The 21682-nt window shown below is 44.3% G+C and overlaps 1 protein-coding gene across 1 annotated transcript; it reads right to left on the bottom strand.

Annotated features, from left to right (window-relative positions):
* Positions 1–354: 354 nt before the first annotated feature.
* On the bottom strand, positions 355–21584 carry rras2 (RAS related 2). Its single transcript, XM_037485937.2, has 6 exons — positions 21107–21584; positions 4810–4897; positions 4459–4561; positions 2840–2948; positions 2030–2148; positions 355–1449 (listed from the first exon to the last, which is right to left on the bottom strand). Exons 1-6 carry the CDS (start codon positions 21206–21208, stop codon positions 1362–1364), a joined length of 609 nt encoding a protein of 202 aa, XP_037341834.1. The 5' UTR covers positions 21209–21584; the 3' UTR covers positions 355–1361.
* Between the last annotated feature and the right edge of the window lie 98 nt (positions 21585–21682).

The following is a 21682-nucleotide window of genomic DNA, read 5'->3' as shown; positions in this document are numbered from 1 at the left end:
GTAGAAACATTTAATCAAGTCTGTCACTTCCATTATCTGATTCACCTTGTTGATATTACAGGATGAGGAGATGCAAAACAAACCGCAGTACTTTTATACGCCCAAACACAAGTGGAGTGGGAACAGCGATAATTCCACGGGTGGCAGGTCCGGTTGAGTTCATGTCCTGATGGAGAACGACTGCTTCAAGGCGTGCATCTCAACGCTTCCACTTGTCCTGGTTTGCCAGGCGACCGATCATTGGGGGGGGGTAAAAGTAATGCAACAGAATAATTGAGCAAAACAGAACGTGGACTAAATGATTGACAGAGATTCATTAACCTTGTAGGATCTAAACTGAGCTCTGAAAGAGTCTTAATTTGCAACAAATTAACTTTTAATTGTCAAGAGTTGAATAGAGAGCATACAGTGTTTTGAGCTGAAATAATGTTAATTGTCAAAGACATACAATGTGCTACCAACAAAAGTATCTTCTGATTCTTAGAAATCGGATGTGCAAGTTCAACTAAACTGCCACCTTCAAGGAAAGAAAGTCAGAACCATTTGCCACTTTCGGTACATCGAGGAGATGGCAGAGGAGAAAGAAGGCTTCAGTCTCTACGACTTTTGAAAAAATATCAAATACAGTAGATCCTTTATAGTTGAGATGAAAGCCAGAACCACAGACGAAGAAGAAGAATCCACTGCAAAATAACAACGTTCTATCATTGTAGCTTTAAGGGCTTTCTAGACTTTATATTAATATACATACTTATATATATATATATTCACTTTCATATATGTAAAACCAAACTCAACCTCACACACTGAACTGTGGTGATTTAATAGATCATGATCAAGTACACTTTAAAAATCACAACAAATGTCACATATGTACAGTAGCAGATAAGCACATGGGAGTAAAAGGTGGATATGGCACGACATAAACAAAGCTTCATAAGATAATCTCTTTGCTCTGGTCAGACGCTGGAAACTAAACAAACTCATTAACATTCTGGATATATAGTTTTCATTCAATCTCGGTAGCAAGTACAAATGTCACTACAAGGCAAGAGAAGTCCTTCAGAGTACAAAACATTAATTTGTCAGGCGGTTTTTAGGAAGGCAATGTTTAGTGTTGGGACTCTCTCGTGTGAATTAGATTACAGCTGAAGGTAGAGTGGTGTTCGAATTTGGCATTGTCAGTTGTCCATAGTGATGTCCTGGGGACAGCACTTCCTGGTCAAAGTATCTCAGAAAAGGCTGTCTGAAGTCATGCACGAGGAGAAGGCAGCGGTCAGTCATCCACTGAGGATGTGATGTTAGGCAGAGTGGGTCGGGTGGTACAGACTAGCTGCATGAGTGACAGTGATAAGGCCGCCTCAAACGATCACACAATGGCAGCCGCTCTTGTCTTTTTCTTTTCTTGTAGGTTCTGGCGAGGGGGGACATTCCTGCTCTTGGAATTTCCTGGGAGTTGGGAGAGAGTGAAACTATCATGACACACTGGTCCAGCACAACCAAACTGAGATAATTGCTCAAATTTAGAAGAAATATATCAATCGAAAAGTGATGATATTTGTTGGGGTGTTTTCTCATGTTGCCAGGCGACTTTTAATCAAATCTGATAAAACCACGCACAGTCTTGATTAGGAAGATACAGTTTTGTTAAACTTTTAATCAATAATGATTAAACGTTACTCATTCAAAACTTCAAACTTGATCATTTGTCCATTTTTAAATTCTTTAGTAATTTATTCATTTTTTTAAATCATTCAATAATAATTCTTTGGGGGGGATCGCATGACTTTATTGTAGCTGACTGAGAGAAAGTAAAAAAACACAAAAAAGGCCCCCGTTTGAAGTGAATTGAGTTGTGATTTATGATCAGCCTCTCCCCTACGCCACCATGAGTCGTTCATCCACCCGTTCATATAACTGTCCTCTGCATTACTAACAGCTCTTTAAATGCCCAAACGTTCATCTTCCTTAACTCTGCAAATGGGAGTCATGTAGAACATGTAAAAGGTGCATTTATAAAATCACCCACCTGATTACTCGAACCAGCTCGTGGAAAGCCTGGTCTACATTCATACGAATTTTGGCTGAAGCCTCCATATATGTGACCTTCAGCTGTCTGGCCAACTGCTGGCCCTCTTCCTGGGTTACCTGAGGAAAAAGGAAGGAGATAATAATGCTGGACTGAAACCTGAACGTAATGTTATCTTCCAACATGCTGAGATGAAGCAGTGAAGTCTAATGACATTGGGCAAGATGAACACAATTTAACAGATATCTATTTATTGTAAATTTAAAGTGTTACATTTTGTTACAAGCTTTTTGGGTTATGTGTTATCACCATCATCTATCATGTTAGTCATATACAATGTCTTTAGCATTTCTCTTATTGAAGACTAAAATAAATATCAAGTAATAAACCAATACAAGCAAATTACATTAGGTTTGAAATGCTAAAGGTTGATTTTACTAAATAAACCTGTTTAATAGTAGTTGTCTCTGTGCCTGTAGGGGTCATTTTCACCACAAGGGGGTGGTGTGGATTCACTGCAGGAAGTGATTAGCTACTGCATACCAACAGGCAGAAAATTCATCATTTCATCACACTCCCTTTTGTCTTCTAACCTCCCCTCATGACACCACCATTTATACAGAATCCTTTCTTTCCTTCTTTCGCTCACATCCTGCGGCATCTTGGCAGCGAGCCGCAGCTGCAACGCTCGCTTCCACTCTCAGAAATGTCACCTTAAATCTTCCAGTTGATATTATCTTTTCAGATGATCAAACAGGGTGAGTGTTTGCCTGTCAGTGGGTTAATACCTCTGCAATCTGTTGGACTTACTTGTCTTTGTTGTTCCAGATCGGCTTTGTTTCCTACAAGGATCATGGGGAACTCATCCCGGTCTTTCACTCTGAGGATTTGTCTTTGGAATTTGTAGATTTCCTCAAAGCTGTAAAACATATTACACGGTTTTAGGTGATGTTATCTGCACAAACAGAATCCATAATGTACACACACAGAACCGCGCACACACACACACACACGCAGAAGTTGAGGTGCCGCCGTGGGTCGGCCTGAAGGGTTGAACGTGTCAGCAAACAGAAGAAATGTCAGCCACACTATTACAGAAACATCAAATGTGTTTGAGGTTTGGCTGTGCGCACTAAAGTGACCACGGCCCCGCGATAACATAAAGGCAGCGAGCAAATAGAAATGTCAATCAGGGGGAGAAGAGGCAGCATGCGACCACAGACCCAGGATGGCAGACAGCTTGGATGGCACATAGTCAATCTGGAAAAGACTTGTCTGACACAAGTGGAGGAAGGAGACGGTTTACTACATAAACATTGGGTGTGTTTTAGGTCGGGGGCAGGGGAAGGCAGCCCGGGGAACTGTTGTGTAAAATATTATATGTATAAGGACACATGGTTACTTAAGCCGAGAAACATCCAATAGCAGTTATATCCCTGAAGTCCCTTTGATCATCTAATTCTCAAGGGTTCTGTACTATTAAATCTCACCTGTTATTTCACAATCAACAAGGGTGATGCCACATTGATAGAAATCTTACAATTTGTAATGATTAGGGTTTTTGCTTATTTTTTTGGAATCGTTTCACAGTATTACACACTGTATATTCCATATTCGCTTGGCCCTTCTTCATGGAAGCTGATTGATGTTCACATAAAATGAAAGAACACAGGACAGGAATAAAATTGCATAATTACTTCAAGATATGTGAAAATATTCTAGATACAGTGTGCATCTTTGCACACGGTCTGTACAGTTCCCCCAAAATGCACGGACATATTTGGTGTCTTTAAGGCCTGAAAAATGTTTCACATCACGTCCCTTACTCACCAGCGGGTCAGCCAGGTTTAAAGCGGTTAACTTAAGATTTAAAGAGAAAGCTTTGGTCCACCGCAATTGTAACAAGCTAAAACGACAAGAAGAACAACAGCAGCAAAGGGAGGTACGGAAGTACCAGGGGCAACAAGGGAGAGTATCGTCGCAAGTTTTATTGTTTTGCGAGAGGCAGAAGGGGCGTGAAAGAGAGTGTGAGCAATAAGCGGAGATGGGCGAACACAGCGCGTGAGAGGAGTGCACGTGAGAGGAGTGCACGTGAGAGGAGTGTGCGTGAGAGGAGTGCACGTGAGAGGAGTGCGCGTGAGAGGAGTGCGCGTGGTGAGGAGTGCACGTGGTGAGGAGTGCACGTGAGAGGAGTGTGCGTGAGAGGAGTGCGCGTGAGAGGAGTGTGCGTGAGAGGAGTGCGCGTGGTGAGGAGTGCACGTGGTGAGGAGTGCGCGTGAGAGGAGTGCACGTGGTGAGGAGTGAGAGGAGTGTGCGTGAGAGGAGTGCGCGTGGTGAGGAGTGAGAGGAGTGTGCGTGAGAGGAGTGCGCGTGGTGAGAGGAGTGCGCTTGCAGCGGTGACTTTGCACATGATGAGAACTGCCACTCACCTTCCTCTGTCAGTTACTGAGAAGACGAGCAGGAAGCCCTCCCCTGTCCTCATGTATTGTTCTCTCATGGCTCCAAACTCTTCCTGTCCAGCCGTGTCGAGGACTAGAGGTAGTGCGTGCACACACACACACACACACACACACACACACACACACACACACACACACACACACACACACACACACACACACACACACACACACACACACATTTCAAACAAAGAATAACTTTCAGCAAACTTGAATTAAAATATAATAATAATGATGAGAGACTTGCATTTGGAATACATTGGCAGTCTGTGTGTCTGTATATTTGTTCTTGACGTGTTTGTTTAGAATAAGCGCACTTACTGTCGAGCCTGGCCGCCCTTTCGTCAATCACACACTGCTTGGTATAAGAGTCTTCAATTGTTGGGTCATAGTCGGTGACAAAGTACGACTGCAGGAGAGAAACGAAGAGGAGGAAAGAGGGAGGAAACTGTCAACATGTGTGCAGTTATCATACGTGTACACATCATTTCAGGTTGAGGGCCAAGCGCATGTCCAGCCACAATACCACAATAGCCATACAACCATATAGAGTATTCAGTACTGATCTTTGCAATGAGTGTGCAAGAAACCAACAAGCTCTACTGCTCCATACTGACAGGAAGTACAGCAAAAAGGGGCACAGTGCAGAAGACAATCCAACGGCAACTTTCACTCAACGCGGCCATTTATACTAAAAGACAAAAGAGTTTCAAGGGGAAGGGGTGGGGGAGTTGGGAGGTGTTCCTAAAGCCGTTTCACCGCCATCCACGATTCAGTGTTTGCAAGCAGCTCACGCATTTTACTTTTGGCCTTGCCTAGTAGAATGTTATTGTCCACTGCTTACTCAGTACTTTTTTTATTGTGAACTCTAGTCTACGTAACATGGGTTTGTCACACAGTGACTTTTCAGCCGGCTTCATAATGAATGGGAATGAGGTAGGTACTCAGTCCTTGTGTTTTTGGTGACAACAGCACGGCTGTAATGACCTCTACCGGTGTTTACCTCCTACCTTCAGACAGGAGGTAAACACAGAGTCTGTAGACACTTGCACTATAAATGTCACGTAAATATTTCCTCATACAACAACCAGTGCTTAGCTTAGACAGCACGCCATGTTTTATGCTAATTACACATTAACAAAACACTTCTTCATTTGCGATAGTCACACCACTCAATCCTGAAGGCTTTAATTCTTTCACTGTTGGGCCAGTATCTGGTTACCTAGCAACCTTAACTGGAAGGGTGGGGCCAGAGGGGCAGGGGGGCAGGGCGCCGGGCAGGGGGGGGGGGGGGGGGGAGTCATGCATTTTTTACATTTTTCCCATGTTTTGTAGTTTTCGCACTGCTCTGGGACTAGTTAGGTGGTGACAGCTGAGGGGAGAGCTCAGGGAATGTCAAAGTGACATCCTAGAACCCTGAATCTAGAAAATCTAACAAGGCGCCAAATTAACATTTTAAATTGTTTGTGTGTCGTTCCACTCAAGTCGTCCCATCTAATTACTGTTATTGGTGCAGAAAGGCTCACACGAGAGAGAGAGAGAGAATGGATGGCGTGTAATTTGTAACATAAGTAGAGCAGTAGCAGCTAAATGACATCCTTCATTTTCATTTGAGGCTGATTAATCTTATAATAAGCTTATAATTTAGACATCACCAGTATGGACTTCATAGTTGTAGTGCAGGAACACCTATTTGAGGTTTACTTGGTCAAATTGGACTGGGAAAAAATTTGAACAACTCAATCTAAAACCGTGGCAAAGAAACATATTGCTATTAACATCTGAGGGAATTGAACCTATATACATTTGATTGTTTTCACCAACATATGTCATATTATGAAAATGTTTATGTCATTAGCTGAGGTATTGCCATCAGATGTTTTAAACTATCAAATATAATAATATCAACCATAGCCTTGAGCTCTAATTTTGATATGTGGATGTTTGTGATCCAAACTCATTGTACATTAAGCCTTCCGGTTGTTGCAGGTTATCTCTCCCTATCACGTTGCTCTGTAGCCTGCTGACCTGCGTCACATCCACTCACCACCACCGCTCAGTAAATCACTGTTACCGAGTGCCGTGGAACAAGCGGCGCTGCAAGTCTGCCTTCAGAGGACCAAACGGACACAGAAAGAGAGCGGGACAGAGAGGAAGAAAGAAAGAAAAAATAAAGAAAAATTTAAAAAAAAGCTGCTTGTGTTTCTGGCTCCTCCCACCACCGGCTCCCCCGCTCTCCCAGCCGTTGCTTCAGCACGTGACCTCGGCTTCCCGTCAACCTCCTATTCCTATTCTGTCAACCCGGGGGCAGCCGCATCGAGCGCCGCACTCCTTGGCCCAGTCCTCCCCTCCCTGCGCATGCACGGGCAGTGTGGCGGCCTCGCGCTCCGTTCTGGCTGAGCTGATTCTCTCACAGTCGTTTCCCCTGATAGATGAGGCTGTTTTGCAGTGCCAGCAGCAACAGAGCCAGCACTAATGGGGCAGTGGGCTGGGTGAGGGAGTGCAAACATGACTCAGGAGGACTACCAATAACTATGTGACATAAGCCAGCTTGAATCATGTCCAGTAATACATAAATCCTTCTATCTGTCCATGACTTCATCAGATGGAACGGAATGAATCACGCTGCATGGGTCCAGTAGAGTTCTCGGGGAGAAATAGCACCCAAAATATTACTTACACAGAAAAAAAGACAAGTTGGACTGGTTTGTAATTTCTTTTACATATTGTTTAATTATTATTGCCCATTTTATTTTAGCAAACTTTTAGGAAAATTATGGACCTCTTGATACTGCAATATATTGGTTTCATTAGACATTCATCCGCCTTTTTGTGTAGAGCTCAAAGCAACCTTTCCTATTGTCTTTCAACATTTGGGGTTGAAAAATGGGATGAGATTAATCGTTTGTCGATTAAATTAAAAATCTCCCGTCATTCTATTTCCTAATTTGCTACTGGTGCCGCAAATTCCAGTATTCTATTGACATAATGAAAGAAAAATGTCAGGTGTTATCTGACATCGGTCCAAGACAAGCTGTGGCGTCAGATTGTGGTGAAAGACAGCTAGGGTCAACAGCTCTGTTCATCAAGTTCACACACACACACACACACACACACACACACACACAGACACAAAACCACAGAAATCCCACAGTAGCATGTGCACTAAAGAGTCACTAGTAAAAGCCCTCTTCTTGTATAAATTACCCAAGAGGACTCAACACACTGCACAAAATGAGGCATTTACAGCTGAAGGGTCCTGCAGCTACTTTGCAGAGGTGCATTGGCATTTAAACAGAGCCAACGACACGGGGCAAGAAATCAAGTCAGCCCTTCGGCATAATCAGGCTAGTGCTGACATGAACCCACATCGTGGCCTGTGAGCTCTAGATTTTCTGCTCCGCTAAAAGGAAAGTTGTTGCAGCGACCCGCTTTACAAAGCAGCACACTTCAAGAGAACAAAACAGCGGACCAAACCATCGAGCTGCAGCACAGCTCAGATGTTGGTGGGAAGGCGGGTTCGGCTGCTCTGGGCCCCCGGTCCTCTGACCAGGAAGGAAACTCCACCTCCGCGGCAGGCAGCTGGCCCAGCCGAGCCTTCGGGTGGTGGTGATGTCACAGACGACCCATCGAAGTCCAAACTTGTCACACACACACACACACACACACACACACACACACACACACACACACACACACACACACACACACACACACACACACACACACACACACACACACACACACACACACACACACACACACACACACGGCTGCAGCACAGCTTTTTTTGTGCTGGGGTGTTTTTCTCTCTCGAGGCTTTGTGAATAACAGGCTAAATTAAATCACACCACAAAAGGAGAAGAAAGAAAGAGTCAAGATATTAAGGCGTGGCCATTTTTTTTGGAGAGATAAATTTCACACTTTGTCAATAAATAATTCTGCCATAAAAGAATGCACAATGTCCATTACAATTAGATGTCTTCAAACTCATCATTCTGTGAGGACAATAGATCAGTTGCCAAAACAAATTCAATTGACAATAAGTAATAGAAAGGAAAGCAGCAAATCGTCACATTTGAGAGGCTGGAACAACAAAAAGATTTAGCATTTTTGCTTTCAAAAATGGCTTAAAGGGATTTCAAGATTAACAAATTGGCTATTGATAGAATTCCTGTGGATCAATACTTAAGCCCTTACCCAACACTAAAGGACGAAAACCTGAATCATCAGTAATGCATTTAAAGATGGCCAGAGTTGGAAACTCTGAGGGCATCAAATCATTGTGTTTCACTGTATTAAGAACTGCCTCACCATACAATTTTAAGCATCACAAACACAATAATACACAATACACTCATGCATTTATTTGTAGCACCTTCTCAGGTTTCTTTTTCGCGAACTGCTGTTGAGTCGAGACATAAAGCAATGAATCCTGTCTGACTTCCTGGTTGCCAGCCTCAAGGAAAGCAAGAGCGGGTGATACGTGTAGGCGTGTAATCAACATCATGCTTGCACTGTGCACCCACTTCCTCTCCCCACAAACAGCTATACAAAAACTAAATATAGATTGCTTTCCACCTCTGTCTCTTATCCCACTTGTTTGCTCTGACTGTTAACCCATATAGCATCATTAGCTAAAACCACAGATTTAGCACCAAAGCAGAAGAAAAAAAGATATATCTATACTACATAAACATTGTAACAAAAGCACACAGCATCTAAAGAGATGAGGGAAACCCTGAGGGTGTACATACTAGATTGTCATCAACGCGGTTCAAAGTTAATTGTATGGACTGGACAACACTCCCTACAGCAACAACAAGATACTTTGGAGAAGCCCACAAGTAGTAAAAGAGATTTCTTCATTCAGAATTGTGGCAGAAACACCGATGTTATCTTATTTTGACCAACTACAGCCACCGGACATTAGTCAGCTTGAGCTCCCGGGAACCCCAGAACGGAGCCTTCCAAACCGCGGCACAGACTGACCCCAGGACCAAGACGCTGGATAGGATCCGGATGGGGGGGGGGGGGGGGGGTCTCCACCTGACAGGTGAAACATGTTCAGTGGGCCACGGCCGAGTGCAGCAATTTCAAAGAAGCACACTAACGTCTGTCTGGTCGCTCCCGGGTCGCACTTTCAGTTTAGCAGAAGCAGAGAGAATTGTGAAATTCATTTCCGAGAAAAACACACGTGACAAAAGACGCATCGTGGCATGCACCCTCAATCCTTTCCATCTTCTAGTTGTTTTCCTCTGAAGATATATACCGATATTATCCATGTAAATTAAATAATTTTGACATACTTCTTTTGTACCTCTACACTTCAACGGCAAATTCTCAGCCGTTGAATGCCGTCGTGACCTGTGGCCCAACTTTACTTGACATCCGAAGCAAGGCGCCAAAGCAGAGTAGCATGGGGCATCGTTCAAGAGAAGAGAAATCTGATTGAGGCATCTGTGTATTATTAACTCCTGTCCCCAAACTAGCAGAGGTTTAACCTTCGGCAAACTTCTTGGGTTGCACACTGGACAGCTGTTGGTAATCAAATAGCCACCAAGCGGGTTGAACGTCGGGCAGATGGAAGTGAGGACCGATTCCTTTGCATTTTTACACCACCCGTCCTCGTCCCTAAACGCCACCGCTCATCCAGTTTCCTACAAGTGGCACAGGAATGTGGAATGTGTGAGGAGCATTGTTTCAGTACTTTAGAGGGCTTGAAGTGAGGAATAGTGTTGGGGTTGGGGGTGGGGGTGGGGGGGGGGGAGAAGACAGAATGAAAGGTTTGAGGGGGGGAGGGAGACTGTAGGCAACAGGGAGAGGGAGAGAGAGAGAGAAACAGAGGGGGAGGGAAAGGCATTAACTTCCTGTGGAAACACCCACTTTTCCCATGAGCTCATGCAAACCAGAAAGGTCACTGATTCAATACCTAATACACACGGAGAGAAAGAGAGCACACAATGTGTCCACTGCCTTAAAGGGCCACCGGGGAGCATTTTGCTGAAGCTGGAAAAGCCTTAAATAGTGTACACATGCTGCACAGAATTAGTTGAAAAAAAGAAGAAGAAAAAAAAGTTAAGTCAGTCAGTCATATTTTAAAGGTCTGCGGTAAAGCTGCAGGGTCAACATCCACTTTGGAAACACATTCATTGAATGCTAATTCTCTATGAAGAATGCAGTCGACGCGCAGCACTGAAACTTGGCTCAACGCCGGATTAAATGAACCCACTCACATCGCTCCTACAAGATGCCTTCCTCCTAATGTGCAACAGATCGATAGCTTGTCCCTTAAATCACTCCCTTGTCCTGAAAAGCCGAACAACCACTTGAAACTCTGCCCCATCAGACAAACCGTTGGCGTAACTCTCACATCCATCCAGCACTGCGTATAGCTGCAAATACAGACCCGGACACTTTTACGTTCAAGGAACATCCCATTTCAATTATAAGAAACCAATGTAATTGCCCAAACTGCAAAAATAAAAAAGGTCCAAGTTGTCAAAAAGACGTACCAATCATTACAAAGAGTCTTCCCAATCAGTGAATGCTAATTCTGATGCCTCTGGAGTTCTGGGCCATCAAGTGGCAAACGCACACGTTTTTTTTTTTTTTGCTGATGCTGAGTAACATTAAGCCGCCTGAGCAAAACCAATTATCTAATTCTACATGGACTCAACCTTTTTTTGTCCTCCACAAATGCTCTTCATGTCCGGGCTTGTGTTTCTGAGGATATTTATGTTTTTACAATGGTGGTGCTGTATACCATCACTATGCCACTGAGACATAATTGCCCAGAGCCCAAGATTGTTTCATTCAACACGATATACAATTTATATTTATATCACGTATTACAAAGACAACCACCAAATCATGATGAGCTAAAATCTGAGTTTTAAGAAAATCCTAAACATTACAAGTTTTCTGTATTTTGGCTAATCAATTGATCAATTAATTGGATCAATTGGATGCAGTGCTACTCCCTGGGTCGACCAACTGTATTTATACAGGCTTTGGATACATGCAGCTTTTCTTATGCAGTTAAAATGGGGACATTGAAATGAACATTTCTGTAGTATTGTCCATTCATTTTAACTTTAACCAAACATTAAACAGGGTTTGTAATGTGTTGCCTTATTGCCCGATCCCTGTGGTTAAGTTGCAGATTGAAATGCCATTGTAACAGATAATAGTAATATCCACTTATACATGTTTATCCATAAATACTATGAGCATTTTCATTCGTCGGCCTTAATCAAGCACGTACAGTATGTGAACGGTCCAGCACTCGTGCAGAGAATAAAGCGGAGGATGGGTGTCCTGCCAGTAACCCCCTGCTCTCTTCTAACCTCTATGACATTAAAACTTCAATAGCGTAGCTAAATATCAATGTGCGCTGGACTCTGAACACTTTTGAACCCGCTCAAAGGCGCAGAATCAAAGAAGTGCCATTTAAAAAGGACCTTTTTCATCCAGATCACTTGGCTCAAAAGCTGCACGTTAGCCTTTGAGTGGTGACAGACTGTTTCTTCATCTCCGTTCCATAAGAACACTGTTAAATAGTAAGTGGGGACCTGTGTAACTACTGTCGAAGCTCACAAACTGATTAAGCAGAACAACACAGAGGATGAACCGTGTGAACCACGCTTATTGTTCTAGCTGATCATGTGACCCACTGTAAAGTTCCCCTTTCCTGCATCAAGCCCACCCTAAGGCCAGACATTTGTTGATATCAATACCATTTTTCTCCACGGCCCTATCTGGCTTTGCCGGGTGAGACAGAAAATCAACATATTTACAAAAAGAGTCGTGATTCCCACCTGACCCCCTTTTGTTCTGGTGAACCCTCATCAATGACTGCTTTTGTGCAGTGCATCAAATTCACCACAAATTAAGTGTAGATGTTGAGGATAACTGAAGCAAGGCACAGACAATAATGTGGCAGAAATACATTTCACCCGAGAAAGCTCATCTGGAGTATATGGAGCCTCTCTGGGACCCCTCGCCTTGCCTAGCATTGCGTTTGAGCATGTTTTCTTTGTCTCATTCTACTTCCTCTGCTCGTCTCGCTGCAGAAGTCAAACTGGCCACGCTCACATCAACAAAGCTTTACTGTGACAGCTCAGTGAGAGGACACCAGCTACTGCAGTGGCTGTGCGCACAGAGAAACGACTGTGCGACTTTCAAAGTCACTCAGCGGAGTGCAGCTCACAGTCAGTGGACTACGGTTTCCAGGAGAATCTCATGACCGAGTGAATAATGGCAAAGATTTGGTTTACCAGTTACGATTAAAGAGAAATAATAATCAACATAACCAGCTACTGAGCAGCTCCCAAACATCTCTAAACGGATTGACCAGTACAGCACCTGCAGCAACGTATTCATCTTCTCCACCATCTCCCCTCTCTGCTCTGGTACACCTGCTGAGTGTGTATTTCAGCACCAGGGTACTCTGCAGCAGACTATAATTCTTATCATGGGGTGATTTGTCAAAGCAAATGGGGCCACTAACTGGCATCATGTCAGAGCGCTTTTAGGCCAGCAGACCCAACAACACAGGCAGGAGAAAATGTTATTACTGGAGAAGACAGCTCCTCATAAACAAGGCGTAATGGACACATCTTGATCCCTCTGATGCTTCCGCCCTGCCTGCCCATGCGCCATCATCACACGTCATTGCATTTGGGTCAACGATTTGTGTATGTCACAATTACAAACTCTGCATGAAAGGGGAATTATATATATATATATATATATATATATATATATAGTCAACTATTATACTTCTGTATGTAATTCATGTGGCCTTCAAGGTCAGCAGATGTAAACCAGAGGAGAACAACACCTGAGAAGCCTGAGCTCCGAGATGCCTGGCTGCGAGAGGACAATGTTTTGGTTGGACATACCAAACACACCTTTAGGCAGCTGTTGACTCGGTTTGCGACGGGCGTGTGCCAAATTCAAAAGTCTGGGTCGGACTTGACGCCACCAACTGGCGCTGGAAACGGTCACATTTGCTGCACGAGTTGGATCAGTATGCCAGTCACACAACAGCTGTGTCGCTGACTCAACCCCGACTCCGATGTTGCTCAATGTACCCGGTGCTTGCTGAACATCCTCTCTCTTCATGATTCGGGTGTCTCATCAGTTGGACAGAAACGGAGAGGAGGACACAAGTCCCACTTGCTCATCCGTGTTTTATGGACAGAGCCCCGTGCTGTGCCGTCACCTGTCTCATTCCATGCCTCACCCCCCTGATGGACAGCAGGTGCTCCCCCCGGGCCCCTGGCCGGTGTCTGGGTGAGACGTGCCAAATGTCCACCAGCTGCCTGGCAGGCAACTCGGGGACCGGCATCAGTGACGAGCACAGTCGTCTTAAGGGAACCATTCATAGTGTTGTGTCGACCTAAGCTGCATGAACAACGTCTCTTCTGCATGTGGCACATTACGGGAGGCGGTGCGGCTTAAGAGAAGAGCGCAGACAATGTTTAAGAACGGGACGCAACTAATGACTAACACTATATTTAATCAACAGTAGCAGTGTGATGATTAAATAGGCTTGCCACATAAAAAGCTGTGCATGAATGTTTAATGCTAAATGTAAGAATGCGGTGGCGGTGGGTTTTGCTAAAATAAGCAACATGTCAGTTTCCCATAGCCAGAGTTGTTTTTATATGACTCTGAGATGAGAGACCTGATACTGTGGCCAGTTATTCTGAAACAGACAGAGGTGTGAACAAAGAACAATGGCCAGAAACAACACAGGGGAACCGACGGCCCTATCTGTCTGTCTGACTATCTGAGGGGCAGTGACCGGAAAACAACAAGCTATCAGAGAGTTGAAAGTGTGTATAAACAATTATTATGCTCCTTATAGTGGTATAAAATGAGTATTTTATGTTGTAGAATGCATTCTATTGACCATCAAAAAAAACAATATGATTTGAGAGTCAAATTTAGCACAAACTGGTTTTACTCATTTATGTAATTGTGTGTAACATTTAGAATTGAAAAGTTACAATACGGTTTGAAAAGAAAGTCATTACTAGATAAAAGCAAATTAATCATTTTTTTTAAACAATCAGAGACCAGAAAGTTTCCCCGACCAAAAGAAGTCTGTCTCTGTCGAAACATAATACCGGTTGTCGTTGATGGTATTTTCTGGCAGAGATCAATAGATATCAAGTTCGTGGGGGGGGGGGGGGGGGGGGAATTGACAACATAAGCTCATTTCAAATCCCTGTCATTGCGGCCCCACGGTTAACCTTGGGGGCTCATGTAGATCCCTGTGACTCTCCCTGATGCCTTCAGTTGTGTGTCAGACATATAAAAAAGTCTGTGACATGAAATACATGAAATTATATATTTTTCCAATAGGTTAGTTTAAGAAAAATTAACATGTTTTTCAAAACATTAATTATAGGCAGCCTGAGAAGAATTAATTCAAAATAAAATGCATCCTCAAATTGGTCTTCATAAATGACTAGTTCATCGACATTTATTCATACAGGTTAAGACACGGGGTGTCATTCTCAAAATATACCTAGTCCGTTCAACCACTTGTTAAACAAACATCTAAACAAGATTAGAATTATGAACAGAAATCGAATGGAAGCTTTCAATATTTTTAGAATCTGCATTTTACTGCAGAGCGGTGTGCTAGGGTTTTATATTACTAATCTTCTACATATAAACATTTCCTCCTTCCCTTTATCAGCCTAAGAGCGGATAAGCAAGGTTGCGCGGTGTACCCAAACACCCATTCAAAATACATTTTTCGCAGAGATATCCCCAATTTGATAGGCTGCAGGAGGTAATGTTGTGCAAAAGAAAGCCAAAATACCACAGATACTGATCATCTCCATTCACTGGCTTCGCTACAATTTGGCTCACAGCTGAAAGAACGCACGTTAGACAAGTCTATCATCAGTAGGCAAGATGGATGGATGATTCTCTGCTCTTTCGATGGTTTCTCACTTCCTGACTTGTGCATACATGCCGTTGCTGCATTATTCATTAGCATTGTCTTCTTAGTGGCTGTGGCAGAAGAGAGAGGGGCAGAGAGAGAGAGAGAGACAACACTGGATAAAATCATCATCTGGTCTCCGATCTGTTACATTCTGGGTCACACCTTCGCCTCCAGCTAACTGCTCTGCTTTGCAAAGCAGAGAAAGATGCTTCAGAAAATTGGTTTGGATTGCAGAGAGCACCCAACACACATGCAGCTTACGTCTATATTTCATCTCATCACTCTAAAAGACAGCTTCTTTTGTTACGAGTATTACACATGATAAGAGTTCACTTGAGCTTCTCTGCATTTGTTCCTATCGCATTCAAGGCTGTATACAAGTGTGAGTGAGTTAGCTGGTTGGACCCATTCCAATAATCTCTGGCATTTCTCTCGGCTTGAGGAGAGCGTCACATGTTTTGTTGTGCCAGATAGCGAACATGATACAGCCACAAGTCAGAAACGGATTCCTGTTAGTTCAACCCATTGACAGTGGATCCTCCCTAACAATAGCATAACTATAAATTACCGGCACACATGTTATGCAATTAATCCCCTAGTTCCTCTTGTTGTCTTAACATCTTCATTGTATGTTAATGTCATTGCTGACGAAAACCAATCTCCCTCCCCGGCAAGTCATTAGCTTCTCATTAGCTCGGAACGAGAGGGATGACCTGAGCGTTCCCAGATGGTCTTTATAGATCCCCAACTACCTTTATCGTGAACGTTCCTATGGCGCGCTTCACGGCATTCAGCCGGATTTAAACAAATCCCCTCAGCAACGGGATCGTTTCTATCCACGTATCCAGCCTAAAAATAGGTGCCGCTATAGAAGCCTTTTGTGCAGCAATGTTTGTCACATCCCACTATATAAAAGGTGTTGGAGGGGACAAGGAATATTCTGATTGGACATTTAATTGTATTCTATGCATCAAGTTGTCAAGTTGACTTAAAACAGGGGAGACAGGGCAGGTTTCTAGCCTTCATGGCCCTCATCAAGCAGTCTAGGAAACGATGCTACTCGGCCACTCAAATATGTGATTCGGAATAATTGTCGGCATGGACTCGAGTGCGATATTTACACACAGCGGAGGGACGAGGAGAGCGGCCGCGAGCTGGAGAAGGATGTGAGAAGATATTTCACATGGCATCTTGAAAAAGGGAAATGTGGACAGCTTAAGACGAGCCTTTAACAGACAAGGGACAGGCTCATACGTTCATTTTGCCCAAGGGGTCGTTTAAAACCATTACAGAGACCGCAGAGATTATTAAAAGCATCAATGCGAAGCGTCACAATGAGACACGGCTCAACTCGTTTGAGCAAACGTACCCATTCACATCACAGCAAACAGGATTAAACTACTGCTATAATATGCCAACTTCTAGTTGACTTACATTGTGTATTTATGCTCAATCTGAACATTGTAAGGTGTTACATTATTCTCCATTAAGGAAACAAAATAAGGAAATGCCATACAATTAGTGACGAAACAAAGCACAATAGTCACATGAGGGTAAAGGGCCATTAAGGGGAAATAAGGAAGAGAAGCACCAACTTTGTGACACTGCGCTCAAAGCTAGCTGGCTATTGTTTTAACATTAACTTGTCGATGGAGCACAACATGAAAAGGTTATTATTGTGGGAGTAGCACCAGCTTTTATACTAGATTACATTTTGAGAAGAAATCACAACCACCCACTATGAAATGACTAAGACCGTTTTACTTTTCCGATATGATGTACACACTGGATGCTGAAGCTGAAGTCTTTCTCTTTCATTTTTCTGCATGCTGGTATTACCAACCGTATGGATGACTCACAAGCAAAGTGACTCATTCACAAAAAGGGTAGGTTTGCAGCAATTGTTTACAACTTCAATTTTCTGTTTTGAGTCACTCCCCGCAATTTATAGAAACTGCTCTATTTTTCCCCCTCTAGGTGACATGGTGCTGACAGGTTTTCCTTCTGCATCTCTTTAAGTACTGATTTCTATACCGACGAGTATTCATTCATTTAGTTTCTGGTTAGAATTCATGTGGTGAAAACCAATGAAGGGCTTAATAGCTCTCCATTCTGCTCTGTGAGAAGTCCACAGGTGACTGTGCTACAGAGCTGAACAAACAATGCACTCTCATCACCTGCCCACAGGCACAGCTGCTAAACAGCAAAAACAATAGGAGCGCACTCTCATATGGATCAATATTACGTGACAAAGAAGGATATTAACTTCCCTAAAAGAGATGAAGGTATACATGGAACTGCTGCACTCGGCTGTGTGGCGTGAGATGCATCACTGAGCCAGACAGAAGTGGTCTAAGAGTACGTTGTTTAAAATGTCTGAACTAAATCACAAACACACCCCATGCAAAGAGTCGCAGAAAAAGCTTTGTCCAACCACCTGTGGTTGTTTTCGGAGAAATGCACAAGAAACGGCTCTCACCACATTCAACATGACTGTTGCTACCACACCTTGCCCCCACATGCCCAAGCAAAGCTGCACTTGAAATACTTGGTTATTTGATTGAATTACTACTCATGGCAACATTCCACTTCATATCTAAGCAATCCAAAAAATGCGTCAAAGTACGTGGAAAATTCCGTGGGAGTATGAGAGACAGAAAGAGAAGTCATTTATTTGCAGTGAATCTAGCTGAGGTCCACAAAAAACGTCTTTAACTAATCTCTCCGGACTTGATCGGTCCTGATTCTGTGGCCTCGTGCGTGCCCACGGCGACCACCACACTCATTTTAGAGAGCATGTGAGGAAGCTACGCCGTGCTTTTCAACAATCAGATCACACAACATCTCGTCACAGAGCCGTTTGATTCCAGTAGCTCCTTTGGCTACACTTTGTATACAAAGTCGGTTTTTGAAGTGCCATTATTTCGGGGGTAAAAACAATCCAAAGGACACATGCACACATCCCTACGTGCACTCTTCACATGGCCAACGTGAGTCATGTTTTCCCTTACTTTGGATGCTTCCTCCTTTATGGTCGTCACATTAAAAAACACCACACTGTGTTCCACAACTTGTGTTCAGATGACTCAATCATGCCATTGCTATCTTAGCATGAGTCAACTGGTTGGCATTAGGGTGGACAGCAGCCACCTGCCTCTCCGCTAGTGCTCATCATCTCCTATCGGCCCAATCCCTGATCTCTGTGCTCGAGTCGTCTCACACTCTGCTCTGCACCCTCGTGATTAACGCTGGCTTTTGAAGCTCAGTACTAAGTCTAAAAGGGGCGCACAAAATGGATTACGAAAAACAGACAAAAGATTGCATTGATTGATTCATGGTCTTGTTTACTCATTTGATCACATTTTTCCAAATATGAAAGTATAACTTTTTTTTTTTACAGTTGCTTTTGTTACGACTGGTTTGGTAAGTTTGATCATTAAAAATAGTTTGGATGTCGATGCAAAAAATCCAGTTCTTCAGTTATTTTCTAAAGACACAAAAGGTGTCTTTCACACACAAATTCCTGCGCACAAAAACACACAGTAACACATAAGGCAACACAAAGATCCTTCTGGATATTCAAACAGTCGGATCCCCTCTGCTATATGGAATCATAACGCTATAAGTAGACCGTCAACAAAAAAAAGACCTCAAATTTACACAACAACAACAGCACCAGTCAAAAGTTTGGACACAACGTCTCATTCAATACGAATACTGTCGGTGGAAAAGGTGTTGCATCAGCGTTTCTCAGAAGCCGTCAAAAACCCACCAAGATTTTGAAAAAAAAGGTTTGCCGGTTACAAAGAGACTTGTAGCACTTGCACCATTTCACTACGTTTGGTAAATACAGGAGGCCTGGTCAAGCACACACACACGCTCGCACTTCAGGAAGCAGGTCATGTTTTTCTATACTAAACTGGAAGGTCCTTATAACGACCAAAGAGCTGCATTCGCGGGACTTCCTCCTCCAAATCCCACATGGTCCATGACCGTTAACCCACCCAGACTCACTCAGACCCCCCCCCACGTACTCAACTCAACATGGTTCTTGGGAAAGCCTCAACTTCCCAATCAGCTGTTGGGGCCTTTCGCTTGGCAGGCGACTTCTAGCAACGTCTGAAGAGGATGTGTGCTGCTGTCAACATCTCAAACAATCTCCTTTTCACGGTACCCGACATGTCAGCCGGCAGCGAGAAAAGGCCTGGGAGGAAAGTAACTATGGGTTACTCTGAATACACAAAGTGGACAGTTGTTATACACTGGTACTGGTAGTGTTCACCTTGATGTCACCCGACTGGCAGGAATAATGGGCCGTCACTAGATAGAGGGCTTTTGATTTTGTTGAACATTGTTGGGACTGTCTATAATTTGGCAGGAGACTCCTTGGTGGTGGTTGTAATCACCATCTGAGTAAATCCATTTTATTTGGTCTGTAGGTGTTACTTTGAGAACAGATATAAAGTATCATCTTCCTTCTCCAAAACATTGACATACTTGTTTAAAACTACAAAATGCGGTGCACACACTACAAACAAATAACTTCCCAATTACAATATTGGCATCATTGCAGTATTGTTAAATCAAGGGAAATGTGTATACAGCTTCGGGTCAGGAGGCTAAAGCAAAGATCTGTTCCACAGCAACCCGACCCCTTTTTACTTGGTATGCAGTTAATGAGCTTTTTGAACCCTCATTAGACACAACTCCCCCTAAAGACTCAGACACTCTCTCTCACACACAAACACACACACACACACGGATCTCCCCCACTCTTAAACATGTGCCAGCCTACTATTGTGGAGACATGCAGCTGCCTGCAGTCTGGTCAGTAACACACTGACACATGCGGGAAACACACAACGCAAAGGGCAAAGTTTGTCGTCTCTCATATATGGTGTGTGTGTGTGTGTGTGTTTTACGGGGCTATTGCTTAAAAGACTGTTATGAAAGCCTGGAAGGTTAAAGCAAAGCAGGCCAAGTCTGCAGTGTGCTGGAATGCAACCAGGGATTGACGGAGGTGACTGTTTACATGTTACACACATGAGTTTTGAAGGAGACCGACACACATACGGAACCCTCTCAGTGAGGGTTGGAAGAGAAATTTAATCTCTCAGAATATTTAGATTAGTCTGCCTCCGGTTAACCAGCAGCTTGCCTCGGAGAAAAGGTGCAGTGAGTTGAGTGCAACTTTCCTGTGCACTGGGGCATTGCTTTTAACACTTCTACTCTAAACCCTCTCAAGGCTTACCGAGCCATTACAGACTAAACCCCATTCGCTACTTTACTTTTCGGAGCAAGTTAATAAGAAACCAGGGGCACCTCGGGAGCCCCAAGGGGAGCCGCCTCGCTTCTGCCCGGCGGCTGTGAGGCGCAAAGTGGAAGCGGGGCTTCGGGGTCAAACGGTTCGCGTTGAAGTGACAGCCCGTCCCTCCCCGTTTCATTCACACAGCCCGACCCGCCAGCACTCCCCTTCCTCTGCTCACAACCCCCCCGGTGAATAGTTGTAGGCCCCGGTCAGGTAGTGAAGGAAAGCATACCCTGGTATCCGCTTACCGGGTCACCGTGCCCCCCCCCCCCTCCCCACCACCACCAAGAACCTCCTGTCTCTCCCCGGTCTTTCGCCGTGTTTTTGCGCACGCTACTGACCTGAATAAACTGGATAGTCAGAGCTGATTTGCCGACACCGCCGCCTCCGACCACCACCAGCCGATACTTCTCCTGCACCGAGCCGTCCTTCCAGCCTGCCATCGGGGACACCGCCGCGACCGCTGCTGCCGGAACACCAGTGAGCAGCAAACACCCACCACCACCACCACCAACACTACTTCTTCTTCTTCTTCGCCTTCTCCCTCCCAGCGAACTGAAGGAGGCCCTGCGGTGCGAGAGACCCGGCACGTAGAAAGGAGCCCGGAGCAAACAACAAAGCAAAATGAGTCGTCGACGTAGTCCGTTGAGTTGCACGCGGCCACGGGGACACGGGGAGGGAGGTGCGGGGCTGCGGGGCTGCGGGGCGCCTGTCCGCACGCCTGACCGTGTGTGTCTGCCCGGACGCTGCGATGCTGGCGCTGTGGATCCGACGGCAGGAGTGAGCAAACAGACCAGTACTCATGTCTGGCGCTAGAGGCCCTTCTACTTTCTACCGGCTGTGTGTGTGTGTGTGTGTGTGTGACTGCACCAACACTCCACCTACAGAACACGCGCGCACGCACGCACGCACACGCC

Source organism: Pungitius pungitius, chromosome 4 (genome assembly GCF_949316345.1).
Source record: "Pungitius pungitius chromosome 4, fPunPun2.1, whole genome shotgun sequence".
Taxonomy (NCBI): domain Eukaryota; kingdom Metazoa; phylum Chordata; class Actinopteri; order Perciformes; family Gasterosteidae; genus Pungitius; species Pungitius pungitius.
The sequence above is the reverse complement of the archived record's forward strand: the minus strand, read 5'-3'. Positions and strand labels throughout refer to the sequence as shown.